At 40.2% G+C, this 18,833-nt stretch overlaps 2 protein-coding genes and 1 long non-coding RNA gene across 4 annotated transcripts in view; 1 reads left to right on the top strand and 2 right to left on the bottom strand.

Moving 5' to 3' along the window:
• si:ch211-284o19.8 (protein lifeguard 1) overlaps positions 1 to 8,112 on the bottom strand; it is a 15,564-nt gene extending 7,452 nt beyond the window's left edge. The window contains exons 1-5 of the mRNA XM_031298111.2: positions 7,829 to 8,112; positions 5,696 to 5,982; positions 4,836 to 5,036; positions 3,073 to 3,201; positions 1,398 to 1,541 (exon numbers count right to left, since the gene is read on the bottom strand). Coding sequence (XP_031153971.1) covers positions 1,398 to 1,541; positions 3,073 to 3,201; positions 4,836 to 5,036; positions 5,696 to 5,965 — 744 coding nt within the window. The 5' untranslated portion in view covers positions 5,966 to 5,982; positions 7,829 to 8,112. The remainder of the gene's footprint in view (positions 1 to 1,397; positions 1,542 to 3,072; positions 3,202 to 4,835; positions 5,037 to 5,695; positions 5,983 to 7,828) is intronic.
• LOC118495814 lies at positions 5,774 to 12,477 on the top strand. The gene is made up of 4 exons (XR_004898260.1): positions 5,774 to 5,785; positions 6,124 to 6,126; positions 8,576 to 8,579; positions 11,862 to 12,477. It is a non-coding gene; the product is annotated as an uncharacterized LOC118495814 (long non-coding RNA).
• On the bottom strand, positions 9,619 to 18,757 carry zgc:66427 (uncharacterized protein LOC406256 homolog). 2 transcript variants are annotated; one of them, XR_004104754.2, is made up of 6 exons: positions 17,939 to 18,757; positions 16,450 to 16,545; positions 16,250 to 16,355; positions 13,573 to 13,674; positions 11,859 to 12,099; positions 9,619 to 11,806 (listed from the first exon to the last, which is right to left on the bottom strand). XR_004104754.2 is itself a non-coding variant. In XM_031298113.2 (5 exons), the coding sequence occupies exons 1-4, from the start codon at positions 18,462 to 18,464 to the stop codon at positions 13,617 to 13,619; spliced, it is 786 nt and encodes a 261-aa protein (XP_031153973.1). In that variant the 5' UTR covers positions 18,465 to 18,757; the 3' UTR covers positions 9,619 to 12,099; positions 13,573 to 13,616. The 2 variants fall into 2 exon arrangements, 1 of the variants encoding a protein (XP_031153973.1); XM_031298113.2 differs by having other exon boundaries at positions 9,619 to 12,099.
• Between the last annotated feature and the right edge of the window lie 76 nt (positions 18,758 to 18,833).

The following is an 18,833-nucleotide window of genomic DNA, read 5'->3' on the forward strand; positions in this document are numbered from 1 at the left end:
CTACAGTGGGGGGTCAGTTGCCACCCCTTGCCTCCCTGTAGATCCGACCCTGAGTCACCTGACCGAAAGAATATTTGAGTCGGGTATGGCTGCAGCCTGGAGACCTCCCGTCTCATGCCGTCCCGGCTGTTGCTGTCCGCGAGCTTTGACTTTTCAAAATAAAAGCTTGCGTCTGGTTCGCTATGTTTTCGTACTATTTTTGGGATGTTTTTGAACTAAACAGTAAGGCAATCATGCTAATGAATAAAATTAAAATTATTTTTTCAGCAGATGTCTTAGTTACAACACGATGGAGCTAGCAAAGCAGTTTTGTGTTTATATGTGCGAGTGGGATTTATTCAGTTTGGGAAAGCTACAGCTCAAATTGTCTGGCTAAACAGGGAGGGACCCATTTGCTAACGATAGGGGCCGAGACTGTGAGAGCAACATGGAGCGACATGGATAAATATGCATCAAACAAGCCACTTTGAAATTTTGCTGTTCTCATGAATACAAAAGTTGGGTGACCCTCCCCCCTAGACTAAAAAAAATGGATGACAGACAGACAGACCCACCCACACATAGACAGACAGACCCACCCACACACACACAGACAGACCCACACACACACACAGACAGACAGACCCACACAGACAGACAGACACATTCATAGACAGACAGACCCACACAGACAGACACATTCATAGACAGACAGACAGACCCACACACAGACAGACAAAGAATAAAAAGACATAACCCTCCCCTATTTTCCTCCGGTGGTCCATTCCATAAATGCCAAACAGTCCCTTAAAACGTAGAAGTTTCTTTGTGTGTGAGATCGGATGAATTCCAAAAAAATCCCATTTTATCTTAGTTATTACATCCACTTTCTGGCTTGTTGACCATTGCACTCACTTAGACTTGGTTGCCTTCACAGCCCCTACATAATAATCGTTCACAGGGGTTTTTCTTTTATTTGGCCTGATCAGATCTCTTCTCAAGGCTGGGTGTTCATGACTTTTTCTCTGCTGAAGCTGTTAATTAAAGCACCCATGTGGGGGTGCAGGGCCTTATTTCACTGCTGTACCCTTATTTGCTCTAAATAAAACCAATTCATGAGGTTAAATGTAAAAAACAAAAATTAAAAAGTGGAACTGTGCAATTTGACGCCACAGAGCTTAGGAACCTGCAAAACAGGTTGTATTTTATGTCTGATGGCAGTAAAAGCTTTTACAGGGTATCAGTGATAGAACTTTTTAACCTGCTGAGGGGACCAGGACAACAGAAGAACCTGTATTAGATATGTTTTTGTCCTTCTACTTTATACGCAGGGAAGTGCTGTTTAAGTCTTGTTTGTAAATCCCTTTAGACAGTAGTATTATTATCATATATGTATACATTGTTCTTTTCTCCCATACCAGTGAATACAGCAGAGCACCCAGACATCCGTAGACGATATCAGTGATGTAGGAGTAGTAGAAGGTGCAGAAGAATCCAAACATGATCATGTCCACAACCAAAATCAGCAGAACGCCGTAGCAAATAGTGAAATCATAACGAGTCTGCAATTACCACAGCAACACATTAGTACATTCATTGATTTCATTAATACATTATTTGTCCATATATTGCATATACTATACAGCTGCTTTTATGTACATTTTTCATAATCTTCAAGTCAGTGGATGTTCTTTACAATAAAGCAAACATATATTACAGACCATACATGATATGTTGATCAATATACAGTGCTCAGCATAAAGTACACCCATGCTAAATTTGACTAAAAAGAGGAATTAAAAAAAAAAAATTTGGAAATTGATCTTAATGCCTTAATTAAAAAAATGAGGAAAAATCCAACCTTTAAGGACACCCATTTCCTTTGTGAATGAATAATGTATTGTGAATAAATAAATGTTCTTCCTTAAAATATAGTGGGCATAAGTAAGTACACCCCTATGTTAAATTCCCATAGAGGCAGGCAGATTTCTATTTTTAAAGGCCAGTTATTTCATGGATCCAGGATACTATGCATCCTGATAAAGTTCCCTTGGCCTTTGGAATTAAAATAGCCCCACATCATCACATACCCTTCACCATACCTAGAGGTACTTTCCATAAAATCATCTCTCAATGCAAATCAAACCAGCTATTAGGCTAACTGAAATAAAACCATGCCAATCTCTAGGTATGGTGAAGGGTATGTGATGATGTGGGGCTATTTTAATTCCAAAGGCCAAGGGAACTTTATTAGGATGCATAGTATTGTGGATACTATGCATCCTGATAAAGAGATGATAGAGAGATGATTTTATGGAAAGTACCCCATGCCAATCTCTAGGTATGGTGAAGGGTATGTGATGATGTGGGTCTATTTTAATTCCAAAGGCCAAGGGAACTTTATCAGGATGCATAGTATCCTGGATCCATGAAATAACTGGCCTTTAAAAATAAAAATCTGCCTGCCTCTATGGGAATTTAACATAGGGGCGTACTCACTTATGCTCCCTGTATTTTAAGGCAGAAAATGTATTTATTTACGATACATTATTCATTCACAAAGAAAATTGGTGTCCTTAAAGGTTGGATTTTTCCTAATTGTTTTAATTAAGGCATTAAGTTCAATTTCCTAAAGATGATTTTTTTATTCCTCTTTTTAGTCAAATTTACCATGGGTGTACTCATTTATGCTGTGCACCGTACATAAGAATGCATTTATAAAACCAATTTTTTTATATCCTGAAAAATTGCACATCCCACCTACAATAGACTGTACACCTAGGCATTCTAATATTTTTTACAACCCATATTTATAATTTTGTATTGTTTGTTTCCTTTTCTAATTCTTATTTTTAGTCTTATTCTAATCATCTCTGACTTTTTTTTTTTTCAATCAACTAATTGTTTCAGCTCTACATTAACAATCCGCCTCTTCTGATATTTTCCATGACTTGCAACACGTGTCATCCTAAAGTCAAATATGGATTTTCTTCACAAGAAACAGTTGAGAGCTATGACGTCAAAACTAAGGCAACTGAAAAGTCTGCACATGAAACAGAAATGCAGCTGTTTGGCTCAGCCTGGCTGTCTGACCTGTGCAGAGAATGCGATGATTGCGACAGAAATGGCCAGCGTGGCTCCCATGGTGATAACCACAGCAGTGGTGTTGTAGAAGGAGGCGGTGGTTCCCACCATGTATGACAAGCTCAGGGTGACCACAACCTGGAGGCACAACATTCAGTGCATTAGACATCGCCGATATCATCTCACAAAGCCTTTTTCCCATAGTTTGCTTTATAGATAGCTTCACAAGTTGAACTGCTTCAAACAGATTGTTTTTAATAAATAATTGTATGTCTTTAAATAAGTATAGTCTTGTATAGCCCTTAATGAAAAATGTGTTAAGTGCAGACATGTTTTTTTTTTTTTTTTTCTACCAGAAGCCCTGCTGGGTGAACACTCCTCCTCCTAGCCCTGGCACACTGTCTCTGCATTGTGTATTTAATGATCACCATACAGGAAGAGCCTGTCCTCATTTCACACACCAACAAAACCTCAACGACTCACAGTGTGTGTGTGTGTGTGTGTGTGTGTGTGTGTGTGTGTGTGTGTGTGTGTGTGTGTGTGTGTGTGTGTGTGTGTGTGTGTGTGCGCGCGCACTGAGGTTTTCATTTGGAAACAATAAAAATGTACCAATTTCTCAGAGCCCATTTAAATGTAAAGAGGCCAACGTGTTTTACCATTACTACTTTAATGTCTTTACTGTACTGGAATATAGTATATATTTGTTTATGTAGACATATTTTTGGAGTAATTATAGTTAATACTTTTACTTCTACTTGGGTTTTTTTTTTTTTTTTCCTCAGAAAAGTGCTCTTTATTGAACAACATTTAGTTGAGACACCATTTGCCTCCTTGACCAAAACTTTTCACTTCTCTTTATATGATGTGACTGTGTGACCTCAGGTGTTTCATATCCTTTATATATTTCCTTTTAAACTACAAAGCGATTCTTTTATCATATTGTCAGGGTAAACTTCCCTTTAAGTCATCATTAAAATGTTTTGTTTTAAAGGTCCCATGACATGCTGCTTTTTGGATGCTTTTATATAGACCTTAGTGGTCCCCTAATACTGTATCTGAAGTCTCTTTTATATAGACCTTAGTGGTCTCCTAATACTGTATCTGAAGTCTCTTTTATATAGACCTTAGTGGTCCCCTAATACTGTATCTGAAGTCTCTTTTATATAGACCTTAGTGGTCCCCTAATACTGTATCTGAAGTCTCTTTCCAGAAATTCAGCCTTGGTGCAGAATTACAGCCACTAGAGCCAGTCCCACAATGAGCTTTCCTTAGGATGTGCCATTTCTGTGTCTGTAGCTTTAAATGCTATTGAGGAGGAGAGAGGGGTGGCAAGGTGGAGGGTGAGAGGGGGGGAAAGGTGGAGGGTGGGGGTGTGGCCTTGACCAACTGCCATCGCTTCGCTTGTTTTCAAGCCATGATGTCTCTCTCTCTCTCATGGGCGGGCCAGATTCTCTGGGCGGGCAAAGCAGAGAAAGGGGAGGTAACCTTTCCCCTTATGACATAATAAGGAGGAGATTCCAGATTGGACCGTCTGAGCTTTCATTTTCTCAAAGGCAGAGCAGGATACCCAGGGCTCGGTTTACACCTATCACCATTTCTAGCCACTGGGGGACCATAGGCAGGCTGGGAGAACTCATATTAATGTTAAAAAACCTCATGAAGTGAAATTTTCATGCCATGGGACCTTTAATATTGGTGACTATCTAGATTGTGTGAAAGGAATCCCCCCAATTAGATATTTGGGGTTTTATGCTCCTGTGTTTGTAACTCACCAGTCCCACGATGTTCCAGGGGTGACGGCGACTGAAGGACTTGCAGCAGCTGAGGGCGGTGGCGACCACGAGGAAGATGATGACGGAGCTGAGGTAGACCCACATGTTGGCTTGCACCGCTTCTTTGATCACACTGGAGAAGGTGAACACACACACCACACCGAAGGTGAACAGCAGCTGGAGAGTCAGGATGCTGAACACCTGCACAGGGAAACATGAACAACAAGCACTTATATATAAATATAAATATTCTGCACAGCAACTGATCTTATAGGTGTATATAAATGTTTTCAAGTAAAACAGCCTTGACACTCATGATCTGTGTGCGGGATTTATGGATTGGAAAAATGAATTTTCCTTGGCCAGGCGTTTATTAAAAGAGATTGTTGGATTAGTACACTTTCCAGCATGCACTACATCTGACCTAGCCTTCCAGAAATCCTGTAAATCATCTTGCTATCCTTGAAATGTCTCTCGTGACCAAGAGAGGCTCTTGACTAGGGCCTGCACAATTAATCACAAATTTTATCGAAATCGCAATATGGACTAGTGCAATATCCAAATCGCAGGGGGGCGCAATATTTGTTTAAAGGCAAAATATGTGTCAAACTGTTCTGAATGAAGTATTGTTGTGCAGCAGAGACGTCCCGGCCTACAAATCCTATCCTACAGACAAAAAAATATATCTTTGTTTGGTACAGATCCTCGCATAAATCACACTATATAATTTGAATTTTCAATCGGAATATCAGTGAAAATAATCACAAATAAATAATTTCCTCATATGGTGCAGCACTAGTCTTGGATTGGTTTTCCCATCCTGGTGTCGGAATCAAGTGCCCATTACAAGTCGTACAAACCTTTCTAACAAACGCTCTTCTCACTGTCTTGTCATTAAAAGAAGATGAGACTATCAGGGGAGTTGTGTCCGACGAGGCCTCTGGGATGATGTCCCGGAAAGACTCGTACCCAGTGGTAGGCTGATGTGTGTACGTTGTATCTGTTTTGGGTGGAGGGTACATTGCCGGGGCGGCAGAGTAGGGTGTAGGTTGCTGTCCTTGGTAGGAGTATAACGGTGGTGGAGAGGACGCATCATAACCAGGAGCATCCTGTGTCTCTTTATCTGACATTCTGATGGGATGTCAAACTGTGGGCCAAAGGCAGAAGTTCAGTCACATAAAAGGATCAGCTTATACAAAAGCAAGCACAGGTCTGATGGGATACATTCTGTCTAGCAGCAGCAGTGGGAAGATGTTGTTTTACCTAAATACACTATGATTTACCATAGACTGTAAATATCAATGGACAAAGCATCCGGTTCGGCGAAGTGCTGCAAATGCGGAAGTGCCTTAAACCTGCATTCTATCTGAATTTCAGCAGGGGGCGACACGTACGGTTGCAAAAGGAAGTCGGTTTCTGTAGAAGTCTGTGAGAAAGTGACCCACTTCTCACTTGATTTATTACTTCAGTAAACATTTTCATAATGAGTTTATGGTCTCAATCGCTAGTTTTAAGTCTTCTGCAACACAGAATGATGTTCATTTTTTGAATTATGGTCTCGTTGATTTTAAAATCTGCGATAAAGCAGGGGGTGTTTTAGGGCGTGGCTATGATGTGATTGCCAGTGAAAGTGTGCAACATAGATTGTAAGGAGCTCCTCCCTCACTATTCCCCTCTAGTCTAAAATCGTCACATCCGCAACCAGGATGGCTGCGCCCGTAACGGCAAACTCGACGACTCATAGCAGATCTCCACAAACCAATGGGTGACATCACGCATGCGCTGTCCATTCATATACATTCTATGTGATTTACTCATTACCTTTGGTGTCTGAACTGAAATGACAATCTGTCTCCCAAATGTTCTGTCTTTCTCTGTTGGTTCCATTTAATGAAACACGGGTAATTTTTCAATATCTGTCGCCAGTAAGTACAGGGTTTCTTACATCAGAGCTGGTTTTTTAAAATACAAGACCTGCTGCTGACTCATTGCCCAATAATGGTGTAAAACATTAGGAAGTAAAACTCCAGCTGTGGGGACACATTGTGGAAAAAAACAAGTGTGGTGTCCTGTTATAGGCTATGTTTTTTTTTACAAACACCCTGGTTTTGCTGGAGCTGCTACCCCCGCGACCCGTTACCGGATAAGCGGAAGAAGATGGATGGATGGATGGACCCTGGTTTTTGATTCTCCAACAGTAATGATATACCCCGTAAATATACCTGGATTTTTATCTAGGGTTGAATTTCCAGAGCAGCAAGTTATAGTAACAAGACAATAGTTTTTCACAGCAGACATTTTAATGCGGAAAAGTTACATATTATATCTAAATTCAAAATGTTACATAAGTTACATATTAAAATGTCCTTCAAATGTAGTATCAAAAGTAATCATTGAACTGACAATCTAAAACTCAATCTAACTCAAAATACTATTAATGACATTTGTTTTAAAGAGCCATTGTTGCAGTTATACTTGCTGCACCTACAGTACTTCCTTTTCTCCTTTCTCGTTCACCTAAATCACACAAAACAAATCGGACGTACCACAGCGGTGTGTTTTTAGGCAGGTGTTTTGACATTTTTATCACTGACCGCACAAGTACCATGTATCTTAATGAGTATAGGAGTAACTGGCAAAATATATTTTTTTGTGATTAGAGTATAGACCCTTTTAAAAGATTATTATTTTTTGGGCTTTTTAGACTTTATTTCCACAGGACAGATGAAGACATGAAAGGGGAGAGAGGGGGGGAATGACATGCAGCAAAAGGGCCGCAGGTTGGAGTCGAACCCGCGGCCGCTGCGCCAAGGAGTAAGCCTCTATATATGTGCGCCTGCTCTACCAACTGAGCTAACCCGGCCACTAAAAGATTATTATTAACCAAATAATGTTTGCTTTCTTGTTGAAAGTACCAGTAAAGCAAATAAAAAGCAGAGTAAACAGTAGGTATTGCTTTAAGACTAAAGAATAAAGTTGAATGTTCTTCTTACCTTTCCTGCTGGGTTATAGTTGTTTCTGACACCACACACAGTGCTGTTTGAGATGGAGACGATACACAACAAAAATACCTTGCGTGGGGATTGTACATTTAGGTGTCATTTGTTCCGCCAATCGGGTGTAGAGTTTCACTTCCTGGCAATTTGAAAAAAAAAAATTCCCTGTCTTCAAGGACTCACAGTGCGGAAATCTGAAACACCCCTGTTGCTTCATACTTCATCAGAGGTCATCAAAGTGGGGTCTAGGGACTTCCAGGGGTCCACACGTCAGTAACACAGGGACCCCAACTAAATGTAACTTTCCAGAGTACAATGAAAGTATAGTATACATATAAACTGTTTATTATACTGCAACTTTCACTGTTTACCCTGTGATTGTCACTGTTTGCAAGCACAAAATTAAAGTACAAAAAATTACAAAATACAAAATTAAAGATGAGACAATTTAGGACACATTATTATCCGATTTGTGTCTGGGAATACTTGACCTGAAAATGTTTTGTGTCAGCTGTTGCCAGGCAGAAATTGCAATTGCAGTAATGAGTGTGTAGCCCGTTCCCAGTCCTCTGACTCGTTTCCCCACATCTCAGATTTCTTCTGATAAATTCAAACTAAAAGTGAAACTAAATGGTGATTCAGTCAGATTATAGTATCAGGCTAATAAGAGATGACATGTCATGTGTATCGTTTGTGTCAATACTGCATGATGTAATTTAATTAGATTAGTCATTTAAGAGTAAGGCTTGTACTTTAACATGAAGGTAGTATTCCCTACTGCATACAGTACATATGAGAATAAAAGGTCATTCTTGACTTTCATGAAACAGTAGATGTTCAAAATACCATTTTTTTCTCATCCATGTTGGCTTAAAGGTTTAAACTAAAAGGAATTGTTTTTAATCTTGGAAACAGCAGGGACCAAGGCAGAGGAAGATCATGTAATACCACTGAAAGCTCCAGAACAGCCACTGAGTGAACCTTGTGTTCAGATTTTCTTTTGTCATTTGCATTCATTTTCTAAAATAAAAATCAATTCTGAACAACTAAAAGTTAAAAATGTATTAAAATGCAACTATAATGGAAAGTTACCATGCTGATATTTCAACATCGATGTGCATTAAAGGGACAATAAATCAAAAGTAGTAAGTTAAGTAATAAGTCAAATCAAACAGGCAACGTTGGTACATATTTTTAAAACTTAGAATTTAGAGCTGAAACGATTAGTTGATTTATCGATTGAGTGAAAATGTATCTACAACTATATTTATAATCAATTGTTTCAGTCACTTTCCAGGTTCAGCTCGGCATATGTGAGGATTTCTTCCTTTTCTCTGACATATCTCACTGTGAACTGAATACAGTATGTGGGTTTTGGACTGTTGGACAGAACAAGCAATGTGAAGATGCCACTTTTGATCTCTGGGTAATTATTGAGTCTTTCAGTTTTCTGACATTTGACAAAACGATTCGAAAAATAATCTACAGATTTATCATTAATGAAAATAATCATTAGTTGCAGCCCTAACAGAATTAAAGCCCATATTTGCTAAATTGTATCTTTAGTTTACTTTAAAAGATTTCAGAAGTTTGTCAATTATTAAATAAGACAAAGTGCCACTCTTTTAAAAAGTAGTTGGTTTAAAAAGATTAGATAAGTGCAATTTAAATTCTCATCATACAGCAATTCAATTCTTCAGGACAGTGTGTCCTGTTACTGGACAGGACGAACAACCACAAAACACATCATTGACACTTAAAAACACAAAACAGACGGTCACACAACATCTCTCACACATATTTATTGTAAAAAATACATATAAAAACGATTTCTGAGACATACAAAAGATTGGAGCTTAGAAACAGTATATTGAACAGACAAAGACCAAGCCATTTTCTTAAATTGCATTACATATTTACAATTTAATAAATAAAATTCAATTTGTTTTTGTTTTTTTTAATACCAGAGTAAAGGCAGATTGTCCATATCTTGGGGCTGCAGATTCTCATCTAATACACTGACCTCAAAGCACAGGGCAGACGGAGGATCAGTGCCCTGCGATCCAAGACCAAGGATTTAGGGACATTTATACAAAAAAGCGTCCTTGGTTGGAGAGGCGCTAGTTAACAGAGTGTTTAGTAAGCATTGGTAAAGATTGAGGTATTGCACCACACAGCTTAGAGGGGGGTAAGAAAGTAAATAAAGAGTAATGTGGGGTTTTAGATTGTCTATTATCATTATCGACAACCCAACCACCACCACCAAACCCCCCCAACACACACACAAACAAACACCCCCATCCCTCCCAGCCAAAGTATACAACATCATAACTTATCACCACAACAAATGTAACATCTAATGATCAATGCACCTCGTCTTCTGCACTCTCTCACACAATGCCCCCAAATGCACAGACGGACTTTTGGCGTTATTTTTCTATTCTCCGATATACAAAAAATAAGAAACATGCACAGGGCTGCCCTCTAGTGGCCGGACAAGTCGTAGCACCTCAGACTGCAGAACATCAGGGACCAGGAAAAAGAACTGGGGTGAACAAACTAGCCAGTAGGAAACCTGTGCACCGGGCTAACCACCAAACGGATCCATACCACTTGTGAGCACAGAGGTTTAAACACATGGAACAGGCAGCGAAAGCAATCAATTCATGTTTTTGTTCTTTCCCCTGGCCTGTGTACAACCTCTATCAGTCAGCATCTGTTGAGCAGCTTAACTGTTGGGCTACCACCTCAGTTCAGCCCAAAAAACACTACAAATACCTGCTTGCACACGAAAAACCCTTCACCAGGCAAAGGCAATCAACACACACACAAAAAAGGCAAAGGGAAGCCATTTAACACTTAGCAATAGTTATGATCATAATGTGATGAGATAATATCTTCAAAAAAAAAAAAAGGGAAAGGGGTGGGGGCTAGTTATGTAATAATTAACCATCAGCTGTCCATAGCCTCCAGTGTTGGGGAGAGAGGCAGATGCCACTTTGTGTAAACATGCCCCCTAAAATCCATCCCTCTATCCATCCATCCCTTTATCCCTCCTCGATCTGGCATTAATGTAACCAGATGGCGAAACTGTCGCTTGGGGTCTGGTCCAAAAACAATCCGGACTACACTCCAGAGAGAGTTTGACAATGAGGAGGGAGACGGGAGTTAGAGGGACAGAATGCCACGTTGCGTACCAATGCCACGTGTAACAGGATGTTTGCCAGCGTAAAAAAAACTAGCCTTAAAAAAAGGGTAACCCGCTTTACCAAGCAGACTTCTGGGCAACTTACAGTAATCACACACACACAAAGTCACACTTTCCTGAATACACAGTCATGCTCAGGACATTACCTGTCCCTGGTCATCATGAACACACACATACACACACAGCCTTATCCCAGACCTCATGTGAAAAAAATAAAATCAGCCTTGAAGGACAAAAGTGCTCAAATTGGTGCCAACACCAGCGCTACTATGGCCCTATGAAATACCTACAATGTTCCTAAACACTCAGCAAGTAGCAGCATGTTAAACTCAGCGCTAACTAACCACCTACAAAAAAATTGACCTACTAAAAAAAAAAAAAAAATAATGACAATTAGCCCCCAAACTTTCCCTGAAATGTTTACAGGTAATAGTAAAAAAAAAAAAAACGAAAACGCCTAGTAACGGCAGCCCCCGTTCAGCAAAAACAAGCCCTCAACCTTCAGCCGGTTCAAAATAAAGAAACGTTTATGTGGTTATGGTTCACGCTTTCGGTGTGAGGTTGGTTCATTTGGGGTTAGCCGAGGAACGAAAACATTCATCCAATGTATGACATGGAACAATACTCTTTCTGCTAAATACTTGATAAAATGACCAATCCCGTTTGGAGGGAGAAAAAAAAAATACACAGGAGAGGATCCAGAGTCACAGTTAACTTTTTTGTGTTCCTGCCCAGATTCAAGATCTTTCTGGGGAGAGTTCCAAGTCCTTAACATGGAAATGGAACCTCGCCCACTTGTGTTCCAACAAGGGTCTCAACCAGAGATTAGACAGAGACAGAGTGGCTGTTTTTACTGTTGGAGTTTGGCTTTAAAATGGCCTAGACCAAGTTCAAATGGACCGATCCAAATGGAGAGCGTCGGTTGTCGCTAACAGGAGCTTCTTCTTAGGATCGTCTGTTCTCCGCTCAAATATAGGTTTGTGTCGGAGACGGACTGTGGGCTTTTCTTTGTTCAATTACACATTTTTATTGGGATTTGATTGGGATTCAGTGTAGTCTCCTGTAAGGGCGGGAAAAGACAGACATTTTAGATTAGACAAAGTAACGCATATTGTAATGACTGTATTCAAACATAGTCTGCAACAGGGCTGGATAATATGGTTGAACTCAATATCACATTCATATTATTTTTCTGTATAATATATCATATGATGATATGGCAACTGCATGCAAAACCACAAAATATTTAAACCGATGTTCAATTATGTGTCTGTCAGCACATAGAACAAAAACTTCAATATTGCATTTTGTGGCCCGATATATACGATATATGATAGCGGATAATTTGTAAGAAGATAAAACAATATGATCATCACAATACGTTTCATATGAATGCTGCCTTACTTAAATATAAAAATAGTCTAGGTAGGTGTTTTGCTCCCTACTTTGGTGTCAGTGAAACTTCCTTGGGGGAATGTGTGATGCCTGTTGCTATGGAATCGAGGCCTTAACAACTGCATCTTATATTTATTAAAATACTGTCCTTTAACGGCATCTCGACTCAGTGCAGTTCACATCTGAAGGATTTGTTCATATTAGATTTACAATAAATTGGGCTTGGGCTTTGAGCCTCAATACTTCTTTTTATTACCGACTGAAATGTACCAAATTCTGAAAACTGACGTTTGCACTCTTGCTAACTTAAGCCCAGTTTAGAGCAAAGATTTGCGACGAGACAAAACCGTTTTAGAACGTTGCAGCGGCCTGAACCGGCCCGTCTCAGCCCGACTCAAAGCCGGCTGATGGTGTTGCTGCGTCGATGAATCGATTAGTTGTCAACTATTAAATTAATTGCCAATTATTTTGATAATCGATTAATCGTTTGAGTCATTTTTTATTTAAAAAAAATAAGATTTCTCTGATTCCAGCTTGTTAAATGTGAATATCTTCTAGTTTTGTCTCTCCTTTGTGACAGTAAACTGAATATCTTTGAGTTTTGGACAAAAAAAAGACATTTGAGGACTTCATCTTTTTGACATTTTCATAGATCAAACAACTAATTGATTAATCGAGAAAATAATTGACAGATTAATCGACTATGAAAATAATCGTTAGTTGCAGCCCTACTATGGAGATGATACACCGTCTCGTCTAGTCGCATTGGTGTAAACTGGTGGCTTTCAGAACGTCGCAGATTGCAAGTAGTAGCAAGTTTCAACTCGTCTCGTGGCGTATCTTTGGTCTGAACTGGGCTTTATTCTCTGATCACATAGTTCATGATATCAATCCAAATATGACCAATTCAGGAGACGTTCTTGTGGTCAGACATTTTACATTTTAGAACTTAGGCTACTTTTTTTTTTGACATTAAATAAAAATGGTTGCGTTTTCTCAAAGTCAGCCATCTAAGTCAGCCATCTAAAAAGGAGCATTTGGTAACGATACCGAACATTCAGATATGGTATTGGCACTTGCATTGAAACATTTGCTAATTACACATTCTGGTCATTTAGTGAGTCTTGCACAGATATACCTGAGTCGGGTTGGTCACTGTGCAGAGTAAATGTGACCCGTGAGTCAATCGAAGGGATGTTCAGGGCAGCAGGGTTTCACCTTGGACCAGGAATCAATGCAGCTGCAGGGAGGAAGAACAGAGACAGGGATGGGGAGGCCAAGACATTCATTTTGGTTATCTCATGTTGATGTGCCAGAACCTCTATGGTGGGGGTTTTGAATGTGGTGTCTCCACTTACGGTGTGAAACCAAACTAAATGTGATGACCGCGGCGGGTTCTAAAAATGGCTCTCTGGCACTGTAATGCAACGGGAGCAGAGATAAAATGCAACAAGTTTGGTGGGCTAGTACTCACTTATATAGAGCTGAAAACCATTAGTCTACACTTAAGTGGTTGATCGGCAGAGTAAATAATCTGCTACTACTTTAATATATGCTTGCTCTTGTTGGAATTGTTGGGTCTCTGTAAATTATAGAGTGTGGTCTAGACCTACTCTATCTGTAAAATGTCTTGAGATAACTCTTGTTATGATTTAATACTTGTAAATAAAATTTAATTGAATTATCCCATTGATTGATTGTAATTTCATTTTGGCAAAAAATGCCAAACATTACTAGTTGCAGCTTCTCAATAGTGACAATTTCCTACATTTTCTTTCTCTTGTGTGATAGTTAAAGGAGTATGTTTGGATTTTGGACTGTTGGGTCGAACAAAACAAGCAATTTGAAGACATGTCAAACTTTAAATTGTGATGCACTTTTTTTCACTTTTTCCTGACATTTTATAGACCAAATGATTAATCAAGTAATCGAGAAAAAAAAGTCAAAAAATGGGCTTGTTGCAGTCCTACACTAATATATGAATTTGGTTATTAAAAATAACTTTTATCGTGTGAAGTGTGGAACATGTACTGTATGATCATTTTCAACACAGTCATCTTTTAGATTCTAAAACTCCAGGCAAATCTCAGTTGCTCTACTGGGTGACCAGAATGTAATTTACACAGCTAAGCAGCCACACCTACAAACGCACAAAACCAAAAGCTTATGTGCTCTATAACCAAGACAAAAGATAGACATGCGTGTGCTTTATCTGACATAGAAGTTTGGTAAGGTTTCAACTTTCTCTCTGCTGGTTATCCAGTTAAACAGGTCTACTTTTATTCAGTCAGTGGAGTGTACATTTTCAAATAAAGAGGCACTTAAAACGGCTTGAACACACAACGATGGGACGAAAATACCAGGCAGGATCTACACTATGACTGATTATCTATTCTTGGTAAATTTCAAGTCTCAGCAAGTCCAATCTCCAAAATTATGGGAAACCAATGACTCCATGAAAGTTGGAAAACACCCTGAAAGTGTCGAACATTACAGCATGCTTTGAAAATGGAAAAAGAGTATTAAATGGGCTGAAACATGCATAACTTGCACAACTTCATGATTATTATTTTTTTTTTTTTAAAGCACTTATGAAACTCTATGCGGTATATCTGTGACAACGTCTAATTAAAATGTAATGACGGTGCAGTTATTTTCACAGTTGTGAAAGCTCCATTGGCAAATAGTCACATCGTTTACTTGGAACTTGTAAAAATAAACAGTTAGAGGAAAGAAGTACAAGCTGTTCATCTTTTCTTTTGTTACATAAAGTGAACAGATTTTTGGCTCTCACACTGCACTTGGGCTATCCACTTCCTCTCGGGTTCAAAATAATGATTATTAACTCAGCAGTGGCTGTTAAGAACATCATATCATGGAAAAGGACAGTGAGTCTCTAGTTATCAGAAATGTATAGTGACATGTAGACTAGTACAGAACAACCTTTGCTTCCATATTTTTGAAAATCCTTACCCCAGTTACCAAATTTTTTCAGATCAGGAAATAGCACATTTTTCCCGCCATATGCACAACGCCTGTTCTTAAAGTGTAACTCTCGCCAAAATGCAGCCTAGGGTCTTTTTGTGAATGTATCCGAGTCAAACTTTCGTTTAAAAGCATAATTAGGACGGAAGCGCCACTTTTAAGATTTACCGTATTTTTGTTCAAATGGCTTTTTGAATGGGAGTGCTAGGGGCACTACTATGATCGCATCAAAATAGCTATTTTTAAAACACTAAGAAGGCTCGACACAACATGAAACTTTGCTCAAAGTATCACCAGGGGCTCTACACATGAACTGGAGCATTGAGAACATTGTTTGTGTACACAAACTCTTTTTGACTGGCGAGATGGCAGCGACCGGAAAAACCAACTACTAAAGTGAGTTGTTCAAAACCTTTTTCTTTTTAGTAAACTCTGTGTACACAAACAATGTTGTCAATGCTTTTGTTAAGGTGTAGAGCCCCTGGTCATACTTGGAGCAAAGTTTCATGTTGTGTCGATCCTTCTTAGTGTTTTAAAAATAGCGATTTTGATGCTGTCATAGAAGTGCCCCTAGCACTCCCATTCAAAAGGCCATTTGACTGGAAAACGAGAATACGGTAAATCTTAAAAGTGGCGCTTGCGTCCTAATTATGCTTTTAAACGAAAGTTTGACTTGGGTACATTCACAAAAAGACCCTGGGTTGCATTTTGGTGAGAGTTACGCTTTAAAATCTCCCCAGCACTAATTTGCATTTTTTTTACGCTCCTCTTTGCATTTGTATCTGCCTGTATTTTATTGTAATGCAAATACATCAACTGAACTTTGTTACCTCTTATGGTAGACGCAGAGGCAAGCCAGCCTGGCAATGGTCTCTCCCTGTACCAGATCCTCCAAACAGATGGAGCACTCGCCGCTGTCTTTACTGAGCACATCCGCTGTACACACACAAACACACACACAGAGCAACCATAAGTATTTCCAGTCTTAAAAAGCACAGGCGTCAGGCCATTTCTGTGATATGATACTTACTATTGTATGGTAGGGGAGGAGACGTGAGGCAGCTCAACAGGTGATCCTCAATCCGACCCCCGGGGAAGGGCTTGGAGCAGAAAGGACAGCGGATATCTGCACAGAGCAGAGACACAACATAGCTGAGATTGACACATTGTGTGTCACAGCGGGACACAAAAAACAGATGATGTGCACATCGCGTCGAGCACAAGTGCTATGTTTGGACGACTAGATTACACAGGCTGACTTGGCGAACCACAGAGCAGGCTGAAACCCGATCAGTGATTGTCATCCCAGAGACAGTGTGAATGACGTGACCCCCGAGTGCAACTGACCCAAAATAGTTTAGAACTTTGACTGCATGCACCGTGCAAAACAGTGAATAGGGCTGAAGGGATAGCAAACACAAGAGCCATGAGTAGATGGGACAGACAGCGTGCCTTTCTGCCCTACATTTCCCTCCTTCATGTAAGAGCTGTCGCCAGCAGTGAGCAGGCATTTGAAGTTGTGACCCATTTCCCTATACTTGCCGGAGGGCTGGCCTGGGAAAACCCACCACAATGTTGTGTTTTGGCTCTGAATGTCATGCACCACCACCATTTCTTGTGTAGTCGATTGTCTAATCTAATGCAGACCAAGTATGCATTTTCACTTCCTCTGCAAAATCAAGTTCCCATTTTTACTGCACTTTAACAACAGGGTGGTTGGTTACTTAAAGTTTTCAACTTGCATGCTGTAGGATTTGCAACCGACAACCACTGTCAACAGGCCTTGTGATATGAAAGGGCATGTATGTCACCACTTTGAGGTTTACGCCACAGCTCTGCTTAATACAATAGGGTCTCTGATGATTTTCGTCAGTATGCAAGCACGGGAAAAGAGATTATCTCTTCAGGAATGTAAATTCCCCAAATAATCCTTTTTATTTAATTTATTGACTGGGTGGAGTTAAGGGCTGCACTGGGAGATATTTTGAAGCTAAATTAATAGTGTTATATGAGACTAAATGTCTTTGAGTTTGTGTACTATTGACACTGTCTTAGATATATTTTCTTGGCCTTAAAGGCTGTTCTGGAGTGAGTATCTCTGACTTTATTTTACTATCATGGCCAAGTAAAGTTTACAATGAATACCCCTACCTCCTACTTAACCATCATATCCATATTACTATTATTTTCTCTATTCCCGTCAGTCACCCACTGATGTCTTCAGTTAAATAGCAGCTGTCATATAGACGAATCAACAGTCAATGTCCAAATGTCCCATTTTTTATGTCGAGGTATTGAGTAATTTATTTAAGCTGATATTGCCAAGCTCTAACATCATCCATGAATTCCATGTAATACATGCATGTAAGCCGTTTTGACATCTAAAAACAAGGTACATCACAAAACATTAACTACTGACGGAGACAGACACTTATTAGGGCAAGTTTTATTTATGCGCCACAAATAAAAAAAAATACATGTATAGAAAATACTACTGCACTGTCAATATGTTAACTTACTGCCATGACGGTTGTTAACACGGTAAAGGCCGATCCAAGCCTCTGAAACCGGCCGCTGGTGTGTGCCTCGAACCCGGGCGGATCTTGCGCCCACGCTGCGGGCGGAGGAGTGCCTATTCCCGGGCAGCCGCTCGGAAAAAGTGCGGTGGGGCGTGCGGCCTGTCTCCTCTCCGGACTGGTGTTCCGCTACCACGGGAGGCTCCGGGCTTATATTCCCGTCTTCCTCGGGTTTCCCCTCGCTGTTGTTGTCGTCCGCAGGAGACGCTTGGCTAATGCTAGAGGGGATGCTGTGGTGGTCAGCGGGGCTGCCGTCGGCGCTCGCCCCATGCTGCCCCAGGTCCGAGTCACTGCCCTCCTCTGATCGGCTTCGGTTGGCCTCCGTGTCCTCGAAGCTCCCCGAGAAGTCGACCATAAGACTGGTGGGCCTGGTACAGCGGGTTCGCCTATAGGAATCCCGCTTTGTGCCATCTTTTCCGAAAGCAGGGGGAACCGGGTCTTCCTGTAGGCGACTTGCTCTCGTCCCCATCTCTAGCGAGCTAGCTAGCTAATTCAGCTGGCTAGCCGAGCTGCTTCCTCTAAGCGAACCACTACAGAACAAGGGGGCAAGTTAACCTCGAAACGACCCTTAAACTGTCAATTTTGTGTCTGCTACCTTTATATAATAACAACTTCTTGGCAACCGAGCTCAATAAAGATGCTATATGTTGTTCGATGTTCCTTCCCTCGCCTCAGTTTGTCCTAACTGTCCACATTTTCCTTTCTTTTTTGACGTGCTCGTTCTCGCTGCTGCAGCGGAAATAGAGCGTTTTCGCTTCCTCTTTTGAGCCGTGCACAAACAGTTACGGTAGTGTCACCGTGTCACCTGAGCAGTTTGTAATCTAAATATAAAACAATA

Source organism: Sander lucioperca, chromosome 9 (genome assembly GCF_008315115.2).
Source record: "Sander lucioperca isolate FBNREF2018 chromosome 9, SLUC_FBN_1.2, whole genome shotgun sequence".
Classification (NCBI taxonomy): Eukaryota; Metazoa; Chordata; class Actinopteri; order Perciformes; family Percidae; genus Sander; species Sander lucioperca.

Excerpts from the sequence above, each read along its gene's own strand:
- zgc:66427 (XM_031298113.2), bottom strand. The coding sequence starts at position 18,464 with ATGGGGACGAGAGCAAGTCGCCTACAGGAAGACCCGGTTCCCCCTGCT. Across the intron at positions 16,546-17,938 it reads TGTTAACAACCGTCATGGCA|ATATCCGCTGTCCTTTCTGC; the intron begins GTAAGTTAACAT and ends TGCTCTGTGCAG. Across the intron at positions 16,356-16,449 it reads TCCTCCCCTACCATACAATA|CGGATGTGCTCAGTAAAGAC; the intron begins GTAAGTATCATA and ends GTGTGTGTACAG.